This window comes from Artemia franciscana, chromosome 4 (genome assembly GCF_032884065.1).
Source record: "Artemia franciscana chromosome 4, ASM3288406v1, whole genome shotgun sequence".
Lineage (NCBI taxonomy): Eukaryota > Metazoa > Arthropoda > Branchiopoda > Anostraca > Artemiidae > Artemia > Artemia franciscana.
Window position 1 is genome coordinate 19083808 of NC_088866.1, and position 12510 is coordinate 19096317.

Here is a 12510-nt window from a genome sequence, read left to right on the forward strand (position 1 = left end):
TAGCAAACAATTGAATAATAAAATACAAATATGTCCTGGATACTAAGTGAAAATGGTACAGACCTTAAACCCCATTGAATTTTGAATCTGTGTCCGACTATAGAGGAGAATAAAGGGCAAATATTTCGTAGACACCCAAAAATTCATAAGAAAAGACGATGACTTTATTTTGTCCACATAATATTAAACTTCTTATTTGTAGAAAATAAAGACTGCTGAATTCAAACCGATTGCTTACCAAATTAAAAAATTCCGTGTTCTAGTGCCAATTTTGTGAGTTAAATCTAACTGGCATGAATGGAAAATCTTTTATCACTCTTATTGGAATTTTATGGTAATGTCCGACAGTTTTTATGGCACTTGGTATTTACCAAGTGACATATAGCGATCGCAAATTCTGTCTGTCTGTCTGTCCCGGTTTTGTTAGTTTTGGAACTTCCAGATAAGCTAGGACGATGAAATTTGACCGGAAATCTTGTAAAACGCTTAGAGTGGAGAGATCAGGACGAAACTTGGTGTGAAGAATAAGCACAAGTCCAAGATACGTGACTGATATAACCGGACTGGATCCGCGCTCTTTGGGGGAGTTGGGGGGGGTGATATTTCGGAAAAATGAGGAATTTGTAACTTACGAACGGGTGATCAGATCTTAATGAAACTTAATATATAAAAAGATCTTATGTCTCAGGTGCTCCATTTTCAATTTGAATCGGATCCGGGGACATAGGGGGTTGGATGGGGGAAACAGGAATCTTGGAAAACGCTTAGAGTGGAGAGATCGGGATGAAAGTTGATGGGAAGAATAAGTACAAGTTCTAGATACGTGATTAACATAATTGAAACGGATCCGCTCTCTTTGGAGGAGTTGGGAGGATTTCCAGTGCTTTGGTGAGTTCGGTGCTTCTGGACGTGCTAGGACGATGAGAATTGGTTGGCGTACCAGGGACCTACACAAATTGACTTGATAACAGTCTTTTCCCTGATTCGACCATCTGGGGGCTGGATGGAGAGGAGAAAGTGAAAAAATGAGGTATTTTTAACTTACGAATGGGTGATCGGATCTTAGTAAAATTTGATATTTAGAAGGACCTCGTGTCTCAGCTCTTATTTTAAATCCCGACTGTATTCGGCGATATTGGGGGAGCTGGAATGGGAAACTGGAAATCTTGGAAAACGCTTAGAGTGGAGAGACCGGAATGAAATTTGGTGGGAAGAATAAGCACAAGTCTTAGATACGTGATTGACATAACCGGAATAAATCCGTTCTCTTTGGGGAACTTGGAGGGATTTTCAGTGCTTTGGCGAGTTCGATAATCCAGTACCGAGTACAGATTGTCTCTAATAACTCTAGTACCGAGTCTAATTTTAGGTCGTGACCTCGTCACAAGTGCCAAATGAGCTCTTGGCTCTTGTTCAATTTCATTTTTATCAAAATATAGATAGCAGTATACGCAATGCATTTTCCTGTAATATTTGGCGAGAAATTAATGTCGCCATTGATTAGTATTTGAGGATGTGGAATTCTAACCAGGATTCTGCTGAATAAGTTTCAGTCCCCTAGTTGTGTAATTGATAGCCCCCAAATGAAACTAATTGGCGTATCAGCCCAGAGGAGGAATAGGGTCAATAAGAATAAAAAAGTGCGATGAGTTTAACGTCATCTATGTTTGACATTTTTATTTTTATCGGAGTATAGGTAGCAGTATATGTACTGTATATTCCTGCAACTTTTGACGAAAATATAATTTCTTTGAGTGTGTGCCAGAAGACACTGTTCATTAATGGTGAATAGTCTACTTCTATTTGCGTTCCAAAGCACAAAATGACAAATTGTTCATAATGTTTTTGTACTATTTAGGCAGAAAGAACTCAAATGTTAGCCTCTTTGCTTATAATCACTATATAAGAGTTAAATTTGTATTTGAGAGCCATGCTAGGATGAAGGTAATGATGAATACGGAGGAATAGAAAAAGTGTTTTTGAAAGACCATTGAATGGGCAGTCGAAATGCACTTCTTCTATCTTTTTTCTTTCTGATTTTTGTCCAATAAGTGGACAAAAATCAGAAAGAAAATCAGAAAACAAATAAAGCCACATTAACTGGTGGCTTTATTTTTTTTTTTTTTTTTTTCAAATTCACATTATGAAACATGGGGTTATGAGCGAATTGGTGTATTTTGTTTGCTGCAATATCTGTCCCCATTAGAGGGGGTATAGGGGGTGGTACAATTGTTGCAACGTTAATTGCTTAATTTAGAAAGAACATAAAATGGAGTATTTAATGTTTTTTGTATTTGATATCTTTCCTATAAATATTTTTCCTATAAATTTGATATCTTTCCTATAAATGTATAAAATTCTTTATCCTACACTGATTTCAAAAACAATGGCTGCGAAATGTAACAATTTAAAAAAAAAAATCCCGTTCTGAAATTTTTAAATATTACTGTCCTTCTGCGATTCACCTTTTGTTGTATGCAAGCTCCAACTACCACTATTTTGAAAAGCAAAATCCAAGATACTTTATTTTCTCTGTTATTTGAATTTCTTCCCCCTCCAAATTTAAATTTGCAGTCGCATTTCTCTTCTCTCGTACTAAATCTGTTTGTGTTTTCTTAGCATTGTCTGAGAGACACCCCTGTTTTAACATTCTTCAATGAAATTTAAAAAAATCTGCAAATCTTTGCTGGTTTTTGAATCACTGGCTGATTTTGCAACCAGAGCAGGACTTTCAATTCTCTATACTGTAACAAAAACATTTTTGCAAGGCTTAATGCTTGGTAGATTTAAAACTTGCTATTAAGCTTAAGAAAAACAAATCTAACCATAAGTTACGATATTTTTAATCTTCTTTAGTCTTGTTTTAATCTTGTTCTTCTGATCGGGATAAACAAAGGTAATAGGTACTGGTGTAGTTGATCAATTAAATCCTAAAACGAATAAAAATTTGTAAAAAAAATTAAAATCTATAGAAATTTCTATATACAAGATTTTCGTTACTGCTCTCCCACCAAACATAAACCTTCTGAAATTTATTGTGATATTTGTCGACAGGGTTCTCGGTACAAACTTTGAAAAATTAAAACCTATAGAAATTTCTAAATACGAAATTTTCGTTACTGCTCTCCCACCAACCATAAACCTTCTAAAATCTATTGTAATATTTGCGGACAGGGTTCTTGGGACCAACTTTGAGGGTTTACCCGATTTGCACGATCGGAGGAATAACTAGATGTTTTACAGGCTATAGCCGGACTAAATGGAATGCAGCTTGGTGACAAGAAGCTAATTGTCCAACGAGCTTCAGTGGGTGCAAAAGCGACAGCTGCTATGGCTGCACCAGTTGCCATTCAAGTCCCTGGATTATCGATGATGACTGGTCCCGGTCAACCAACTGAGGTAAGTTGCCGATAGAATAGGCCACTAAGTTCTTAGATTACCTTTTATCTTTAGAAAACTAGATACACAAGAAATAACCGTTTTTCGGAGAAAATTTCAGGGGAAGGGATAAAACAGGGGAAAAGGACCCTTAACTTGGTGTTTTATGCGGCAAATATTATAAATTATGTTATGAATCGTAAAACTGGAGAGGGGTTGGGGTAGGAAGCAAAGAAATTTTACCTAGCCTAGATATTTGGCAATTCTAAATTGTGAGATTGAGGTGCAATATCCGACCAAAAATGATTCTGAGCTAAATTGATCTGTTAACTTTTAATGCCATTTAAACCATTTTCTTTCAGATGATAGTGAATTGCTCTAAATTTTCACTTGTATAAATGTAGTAATTTGGGTTTTTTAGTATATTTCAAAAATTTACTACAAACAAAAAAGCTAAGGTAGTTATTCTCTTGTCCTGTAAAACAACTCTAATAATCACACATAGTCCATAGTGTAACAACATTATTCATGCTATCGAAACTCAAAGACTAGAATAAAATGAAAGCAAATAATGCTATATAAAGGAATGCGAACGGGTCTTAACTTTATTGGCAGAATGCACCACGTGAGTGACAGTTCTCAACAATAGCTCAAGTATAAGCTAAATAATAATAATAAGATAGTATTACAAAGCAGAACAATTCTAGCTTAGGAATATCTAAATCATCTTAAATTTCAATATGTATCGTAACTGATTTTTAGTGTCTATTACTTATTGACAGCCTTAGCGACAGCGTGTTATATATTGATTTTGTCACAAATAAACAAGGCCGACAGAAATCAACTCAAACTGACTACTCTTAAATAGACAAGTTCAGTTCACAATTGGGGAGTGATTTTTCTTAACTGTATAATTTGCTCAACTTCTCTCTTCTCAAATTGCAGCTGCTAAAAGCTTGGTTTTGGTTGGAAATCTGGTACTTTTGTAATATACCCTCTACCGCTAAAGAAGTGAAGTAAGGTTAATCCTAATAAAATATACATAACTATCATAAAAATATATCACTTTAGAAGCAAATTTTGGGTATATATTTGCGTATTAGAGGAGGGTGGGGTAGAGTACGGCGAGCGCATGCAAAATGTGTAAGCTACAATTATTCTGATATTATGAAGTATAGGGTGTTTCCTGATTTCACAGTGTCCAAATAATTTGCCCCCGCTCCTCCCCCCTAATGTGTAAATACATAGCCCAAATTATATATTTCTTATCTATTCTGTCACTTTTCTTTTTCTTTTCTCACGTTAAGTTGAAAGAAATTGGTGGAGGGGGAATGAACCCTCAATTCTTATCATCAGGACATCTAACCCCAATCAAATCCCAATAAAGCTTTGCAATTGTTAAGAGCACGTTTCCAACTTGAGCCCTTAGAGTGTGTCCTGTAGCCCAGTGGAGCTGACTTATTCTTAAAGAATTCTCCAAGAAATGTGCATGTAGAATCAAATATTTCGACTCCAAATAAAGAATTAGTTTAATGTGAAAGGCAGCCAACCTCTGTTAAACAAACGAGTAAGTCTCTCACAGAGACCATTTGTCTTGGCTTTACCCTACTTAGGCTGTGTTTCAAGTCTTTCATTACTGCTTCTAGTCCAACACCGGAATAAGGATTAATTCCTTGTAGCCCCTTCTTCTCACCATCTTTCTGATTGCATTTATTCTGTTATTAATTCGTACGATTAGAGGTAATAAATAAAAACCTAAATAAAACTTGATAAAACTCAAATCTTTCTTTCTAGCAAAAAAAGAATTTTTTTTTAATTGCTGTACAGTCTTATATTTGAATCCAAAATTGTTTTCATTATTGATGGCGGCGAGTGGGAAGAAGACCATCCAAGGTCGTATGTAAAATGGCTCTGATCTCCTAATTATATTTGGTTGAAATAAGTGTTCTGCAAAAATATATATGATAGTATTTTATAGGTCCTCTGTTTGATGAACATGGTAGTACCAGAAGAACTTCAGGATGATGAAGAATATGAAGATATTCTTGACGACATTCGAGAAGAATGCTCTAAATATGGTAATGTCAGAAGTGTGGAAATACCCCGCCCCGTTCCAGGCGTGGATCATATCCCAGGAGTTGGAAAGGTATATTTCAGTCATATTTTTGGAAATGTTGTTGTAATTATGAATGTGACACTGTCATCTTAAGTGAACGTTTCATGATTTTCAGACTAGTTATTCAACAAGGAGTTCGAAATTTATAAATAGTGTGCAGAAACTGCAGACTGTTCCATGAAATTTTGTAAAGCTAGAACATGTGGTTAAGGCCCTTACTAATTTATGTTCTTTACCGTTATAGTGCATATTTTTTTAATCCTACTCAAGCTTTTTATCGTGTGTCCATTTTGTCTCTTTATCTTTCTTCCCTTTCCGTTTTCTTTTGTCTATCTTTTGTCGTTCTCCTTGTTTATTTCATGATACCTTTTTTTTGTTCAATATCCTTTTATTGCTCTTTCTTCTGTTGTCACAAATATTGGTCTAGCCGTGAAAATCGTTTGAAATCACTACGTAGAGTAGAGCTAACTACACTAAATAGACCACCAAGCTACTGAGTGGAGTAGCGTAAGTCACTTTGTTTTGACGCTTCTGCAGGTCATCCACACGTAACAAATAAAAAAGGATCTGCAAAATATTTCTTCCTGTATTTATTGGTTTCTAACGCTGCCTGAGGTTGGCATGCTTTGCCCTGCGTTTAAGGCATTTTGAGATCTCTAAATATAATGAAATGATTTAGGATCCAGGATTGAGTTGCGTATCTTCTTTGGACCAAAACTGCTAATTAAATGCCAATACAAATTTTGGAACATTTGTTGATTTGTGTAAACGTGAAATATATTTGCATGTAATGCCAGTTTATCTGCATCTAAAGCAGTAACGCTTTTCTCAGATTGACGCTAAAAAAATATAGAAAAAATGAAGAGACACTGAAACCACAGAAAGGTTATGGGAATACCGTTGTCTAGCTCAAATAAGGGCCGAATGTCTCGAAGGTCAAAGCTCGAAATCTTCATATCCAAAGCTTTTCCTTTCTGGTACTAAAAAGGTATATTGAATACCCAGTTTTTTTGTTTATATATATATATATATATATATATATATATATATATATATATATATATATATATATATATATATATATATATATATATATATATATGTATATATATGTATATATATTAGGATTAAATGAACTCCAGGGAAAGGTAAATAATTGTCCCAAATGGATACACGGCCTATGACTACTTCAGATAGAAATAAATTTTCCTAACGAGGCTAGGATTAGCGATTGCTTTCTGGATAAACTTTCTCTGATACTTTGGAAAGTTTAGTCGAAGCGGTCGAATCAAACTTTCAGTAATAGATCAAATATGAAATTCTAAGTGTACGGAAAATTTTTGTTTCCTAAAGTTCTACTACTTTTTTCTCAGTACAAAGAAGGATTTATCAGGAAAACAAGTTTTACTCGTATTTCGAACAGAATGTGACGATATTGTAGTATGGGTGGAATTGTGCTTCATGTTAATTCAACAATTAATACACGTCTAATTAAGTCAGTTTTCATTCTATTCGTCTTTTCTATTTTAAGTCTCCAAGTTGAAGAACAGTCAGTGAAATTAAGTTCTCCGTGGGGAATTTCCTCTAATTGCCTTTTTTGAGATCACAGCAACGCGCGGCGGGTAAGATAGTGTCCTAATATAAAAAGATAAAGAATTTAAGTTGATTTTGACCGTTTAGCACGGATGTATACAGTGCTCGAAGTTTTACAAGTTAAATTTTTTTTTAATCAAGCCTTACCTTGCGTTGGTTTGCTCAGCTTGCACTGTGCCAGTGTTTCTGGGAACGATACTTTGTATACCCCCCCCCCAAAAAAAAAAAAATGGATTATGACGATATGTTGCGGGTGTATTTTTTTTTTTACTATAAAATAATGCTGGTACTCTTTGCAGAGGACAAGTCGGTAAAAATTGGTACAAATATACCTATTGTACCCTTATGACAAAATTTTTTCTGTCCAGCGTAAAAACAAAAGCAGGGAGACAGATGATAAGACAAATATAGCTACTAAAAAGATGCCAAACAAATTTTTGTATTTTGGCTTTAATGAATAGATTTTTGATTTTGGTGGGTGACACTAGGTGAAACTGGTTGTTTGATGAATTTGAATTCTCTTATCTCTTTATTCTGTTGAACGTATATGTTGCTTCAGGTTGTCAAAATGTGTCTGGATCATCCGGGTTTAATGAAGTATTAATTCTTATTTAGGTCTATGTTGAATTCAGCGCTATTTCTGAAGCTCAGAAGGCACAGCAAGCATTGACTGGAAGGAAATTTGCATCGCGCGTCGTTGTCACTTCCTACTTTGACCCAGATCGCTATCATCGTCGTGACTTTTAGTCTCCTTTGTGTCATGGTCTTTTTAATTTTTTGTATGAATTGTGAAAAAGTAAAAGTATTCCTTCAGCTGAAATTTTTTCTAAGCTTTTTATATAAATGTATATTGTGAAATTTGGAAAAATGAGAAGAAATGCCAAACACTAAATGGCGTTTCCGATTTTTTTTTTCAACTTGGGTACCATTTTCTACTTTTTTAAGTTACCCACGCTCTTTGTAGCTGAACACTAACACAATCAAATAATCTTTTATGTGTCAAATTAAAATTAGGGTAAAAAATATACTTCAGTATTGGAAACTAAACAGCAAAATCCCATCCATACTGTTTCCTTGATGCTTGTATTAAATACCCATGGGATAAAAATAACACGAAACTCAATTGCAATTCTGGAACAAACTTTAATGTGACTAGAACATGTGGTATTAAAAAAAGAAAATGTTGCTCGTTTTCTGTGAAAAAAAGCAACAGCTTCTTTTTCAATTTAAGAGAACTTTCTTTGGGGGGGGGGGGGTGGCTCGTCAATTTGATAGGAAGGAAAGGCGGTTCGCCATCTCCTTTTATATTCTGAAAGATATCTTATATTGTATTGACATTGAAAAAGTCAGATGCATGTCTACTAGTTATCTAAGTTATCTAGCTGCAAAATGGTTATCTAGCAAAATGGATTCTGCATCTAGTTTATACATTGAATATCCATTTTATATTTTAATGTAAGAAATTTCTTGAGTTGTATTTTGTAAGTACCGAACGAGTGACTGCCTCGTATTTCATCCGGGAGTATATTCTATGCTTTAGGACATGTGACAGGAGGATTAAAATCCGACCTGACTGTGTTCGTTTGCAGAGTTTGCGTGTAGTTTCTATTTCGAAGGGTATACGAATTCTTATCTTGCACAAAATCTTGGAAAAAAGATTCAAAGCACCTAGGCAACTCACAATGGAGGAATTAAAAAATAAGGGGTGCACACGACATAGTATATAAAGCGTGTGTATTTAGGAGATTTATGTTAAGAATACAAATTTGTTTGTTTTAATAATTTCAGCAGCTTTCTGTTGGGTTGCTTTAATATGGTGCAGCAAAGAAGGAAATTTTGACATCCAAATAATGTTACAGTTAGTCAGATATTGGTGAATCAGAGAAGCATACAGTGTACGTAAAATTGATCCCGTAAATGTGCGTTTTAATTTACGAATGATCCCCAGAGTTCGCGAAAATTTTGCTCTGATCATCTCAATGTGCCTCTTGAAAGACAGATTTTAATCCAATAAAATCTCACATATCTTTCCTGGGGTCGACATAATGGTCTGTTACAATGTCCTAAGTACATTAAACGATGGATATATCTGTTTCGTCCTTGAAAATATCAGAAAGTGTGGTTTCAATACATTCAGAGCAAGCAAGTTGGCGTCAAACCGCAAGTATATTTTTTCCATGAGAATTCCAAGTTTGGCTCTTAGTGCCAACTCTGTCCGCTCCACGCAGGTGACATTACTATCATCGGCAAAAGCCACTAGAATTTCATTATTATTAGTCTTATTAGCATCCGAGGGATGGAATTTTTTGCTGCAACAGAAACTATACTAAATGCTAGGAACTTCGTTAAAAACAACATTGTAAAGATCATTAATATATATTATTAACAGTGTCGGCCCAAGAACGGAAACTTGTGGCACGCCAAAATCAACATTAGAAGACAATAGAAGATCTGGATCAAAGGAAATTTTCCTTTCATGAAGGTAAGATTCAAACCATATTAAAGCTGATCCTCTTATACCTATATGAGAAAGCTTACCCAGAAGATTACGATGAGTTAAACTTTCGAATGCCTTTTTTACATCAAGAAAAATAGCAGCAGGTTTTTTACCCGATTCAAGGGCACTATCAATGAAATTTAATAAAACTACACAAGCTTGTTCCGTTGTGTGCTTCGAGTGGAAACCAAATTGATGCTTACGCAGGAATTTCTTTGCTTCCAGAAAGCTAAGAAGGTTTTTTTTGCATAGATTTCTCAAAGACCTTTGAGAAAACAGACAGTAGTGAAATCAGTCAATAATTAGATGGATCACTTCTATTACCATCCTTGAAGAGTACTGTCACCCTAGCTGTTCTAATAGATTTAGGAGAAGCATCTTGTTCAAACGACGTACTTACAAGTTTAGTTAAAGGAGCAATTATTGCCGAAAGAACGTGCTTAATAGCTTTTGTTGGGATATAATCAGGTCCAGACGAAGAAGAACCATGTAGTCCAAAAACAATTCTAGCAACTCCAGTTTAAGTTACAGGTTCATGAACGATGGACTTTAGGCAAGAAGGTCCCATATATATTAGATGTTCATCTTTGCTTGCAGTAGGAGATCGTGATGATATTCTCTCTATTGTATTCTCACCAACTGATGCAAAAAAAAGAAGCGAGAAAATGTTTTACTCAAGTTGGATATTTTCATTCAATATTAGCTTAGTATGAAGGTTCGGAATACGGGAAGCTGGTCTAGTCACAGAATTAATAACTTCCCAAGTTGTCCTCATAACTTTCTTGGTTTCGCTAAACTTCGTAGCATAATACGCGGTTTTTTACTATCTAATCAGTGACTTATAAACGTTTTTATATTCTTTAAATTGTTGAAGGTTAGCAGGTGAAGGACAATTCTTATATTTGTTCCATAAGTAATCTTTCCGCTATGAGGATTTTCGAAGACCACTTGTCATCCATGAGTTTAGCGGTCAGTATTTTTTTTTGGTGGCACTCTATGCGGATTTCTAGAACAAGTATCAATAAAAGCTTGTTTAACAATATCATAAAATTTATATCTAATTCTTTACTTTCATTAATAAAGTCCCAGGGCTTCTAAAAGAGTTTAGCTGGTCTGAAATATCATTAATCAAAACAGTGCTTTCATGTGCAACTAGAGAAGAAACTATAATATCTTATGGATAGCGGTCTAATCAGTAACTCTTGTCGGAATCATAATCGTGGGTAAGAGGCCATGCGTCAGCATTGCCGAAAGAAAATCAGCCGGTACTGAGCCTTTATTCTCTATGAGGTTTAAAATCCCCCATAACTATTATTTCACATGTTTGCTGATGCATGGACTTAATTGGGTCATTAAACACTCGAAGAAAAGACAACGAAGAGCCACTTGGTGGTCTATACACCTCCCCCACCATTATCACCTTCCGGGATGAAGGATACATCTCAATGACCAAAGACTGAAAAAAAACCTTCAACTTTTTTGACAAATCTTCACATACCTTATATTTCAAAGTATCTAATATATAAATTGCAGGACCACCTTTGCTCATAGTTATGCGTGGTCGCTTTTCGCAAACATACCCTGAAACTTCAAGAATTATGTCATATTTTTGTGACCAAAGTTTCGCAGAGTCCGAAAATATCTGGATAAGAACAATCCAAAAAACAAAAGTTTCAGTTGACCAAATGGTGACGATAAACCTTGTGTATTGAGGTGCGGAGTCCAAAGTCACAACGTCTGGAAGCTTTTTTTATCCCTAATTTTATACATAGTTTTAACTACACTATCAACCATAGAATTACTATCATTAGGGATTCTTCCCACTGATCTATTTAAAATTTCAACTAAATTCAGGGGGTTCTTTTCAAGTAAATTTAGGTAATTCGATGGAATGCCCTTTATCCCAGGAAGGAGAGTCAAGATCGAAAATACTTACCATATCTGAGGAATCAATGCATGGTGATGTGGAAAGGCGTTGAGCAGAAAACACTAAAGAATAAAAGATATGCCAGGAATTTAAACAGTGATTTTTTTTTTACACTAGATATATTTACAAATGAAAAACAAATACACCATGTACAAGAACTCATTTTCTACTAAGACAGCTAATCCAAATAAAATGTCAACAAAGATCTCTGCAAAGTATGGGTCATTTGAAAAATCACTACGCTATTCGTCGCTTGTGGGAACCTGAGACCACTGATTCGTGTCGTTGTTCTTATACTCGAGAAGGAGTGAAACAGCAGATTGCTTAAGTCGAATAAACTTTAAATAGTCCCATTTTTACAAGTCGCATAATCTTTAAGATTTTTCATCTTTTCCAGAAGCTTCACGCGCAAACTGTTCAATTCAGGTTGAAGGTTGGTACACACTCCAAGTCCAGAATCTTTCAGATTCTTCCCTAACATCATAATAGCTTGAGCGTCGCTATCCGAATCACATGAAAAAAGAACTGTTTTTTCTTTCCTCCTTGGGATACACTAGATAATTTTTCTTTCAGGAGAAACATCCTTGTGATGTTCACGTTTTCAACTAAGCCTAGTTTATCCTTTAGGACTGTGCGTACTTTCAATTCAAGTGATTCATCTTTTTTTTCTTTTGGTAGTCCCTGCAGTAATAGATTGTGTCTGCTTTCCCCAACCTCAAGGTGTAATAGACGCTGAAGCTCGAACTGTTCCTTCTGAAACTCAACAGCCTGGATAAGCTCGTTGATTAAAGAGTCATTTTCAGTGATAATCTTTTCCAAATCAGAAACTTCTTTCGGTAAAGTTGTCTCCATTTTGGAGAACCTCTGCTCCACCTGCTGTTTTAATTCTGATAGCCTTATCAAACATAACTTGCGTGAGAGCCATGACAAATGACAAATAAAGATGCTATAATGCCGTCTTTTTAATTACTTATTTTTTCGTACGAAAATCCAAAAAAC

General features: G+C 35.1%; 1 protein-coding gene across 1 annotated transcript in view; it reads left to right on the forward strand.

The window, feature by feature from the left end:
• Positions 1 to 7907, forward strand: part of LOC136026102 (splicing factor U2AF 50 kDa subunit-like) — a 42917-nt gene extending 35010 nt beyond the window's left edge. Inside the window, exons 8-10 of the mRNA XM_065702384.1 lie at positions 3244 to 3399; positions 5357 to 5524; positions 7703 to 7907. Of these exons, the coding sequence (XP_065558456.1) occupies positions 3244 to 3399; positions 5357 to 5524; positions 7703 to 7834 (456 nt within the window). The 3' untranslated portion in view covers positions 7835 to 7907. The remainder of the gene's footprint in view (positions 1 to 3243; positions 3400 to 5356; positions 5525 to 7702) is intronic.
• Positions 7908 to 12510: the final 4603 nt, after the last annotated feature.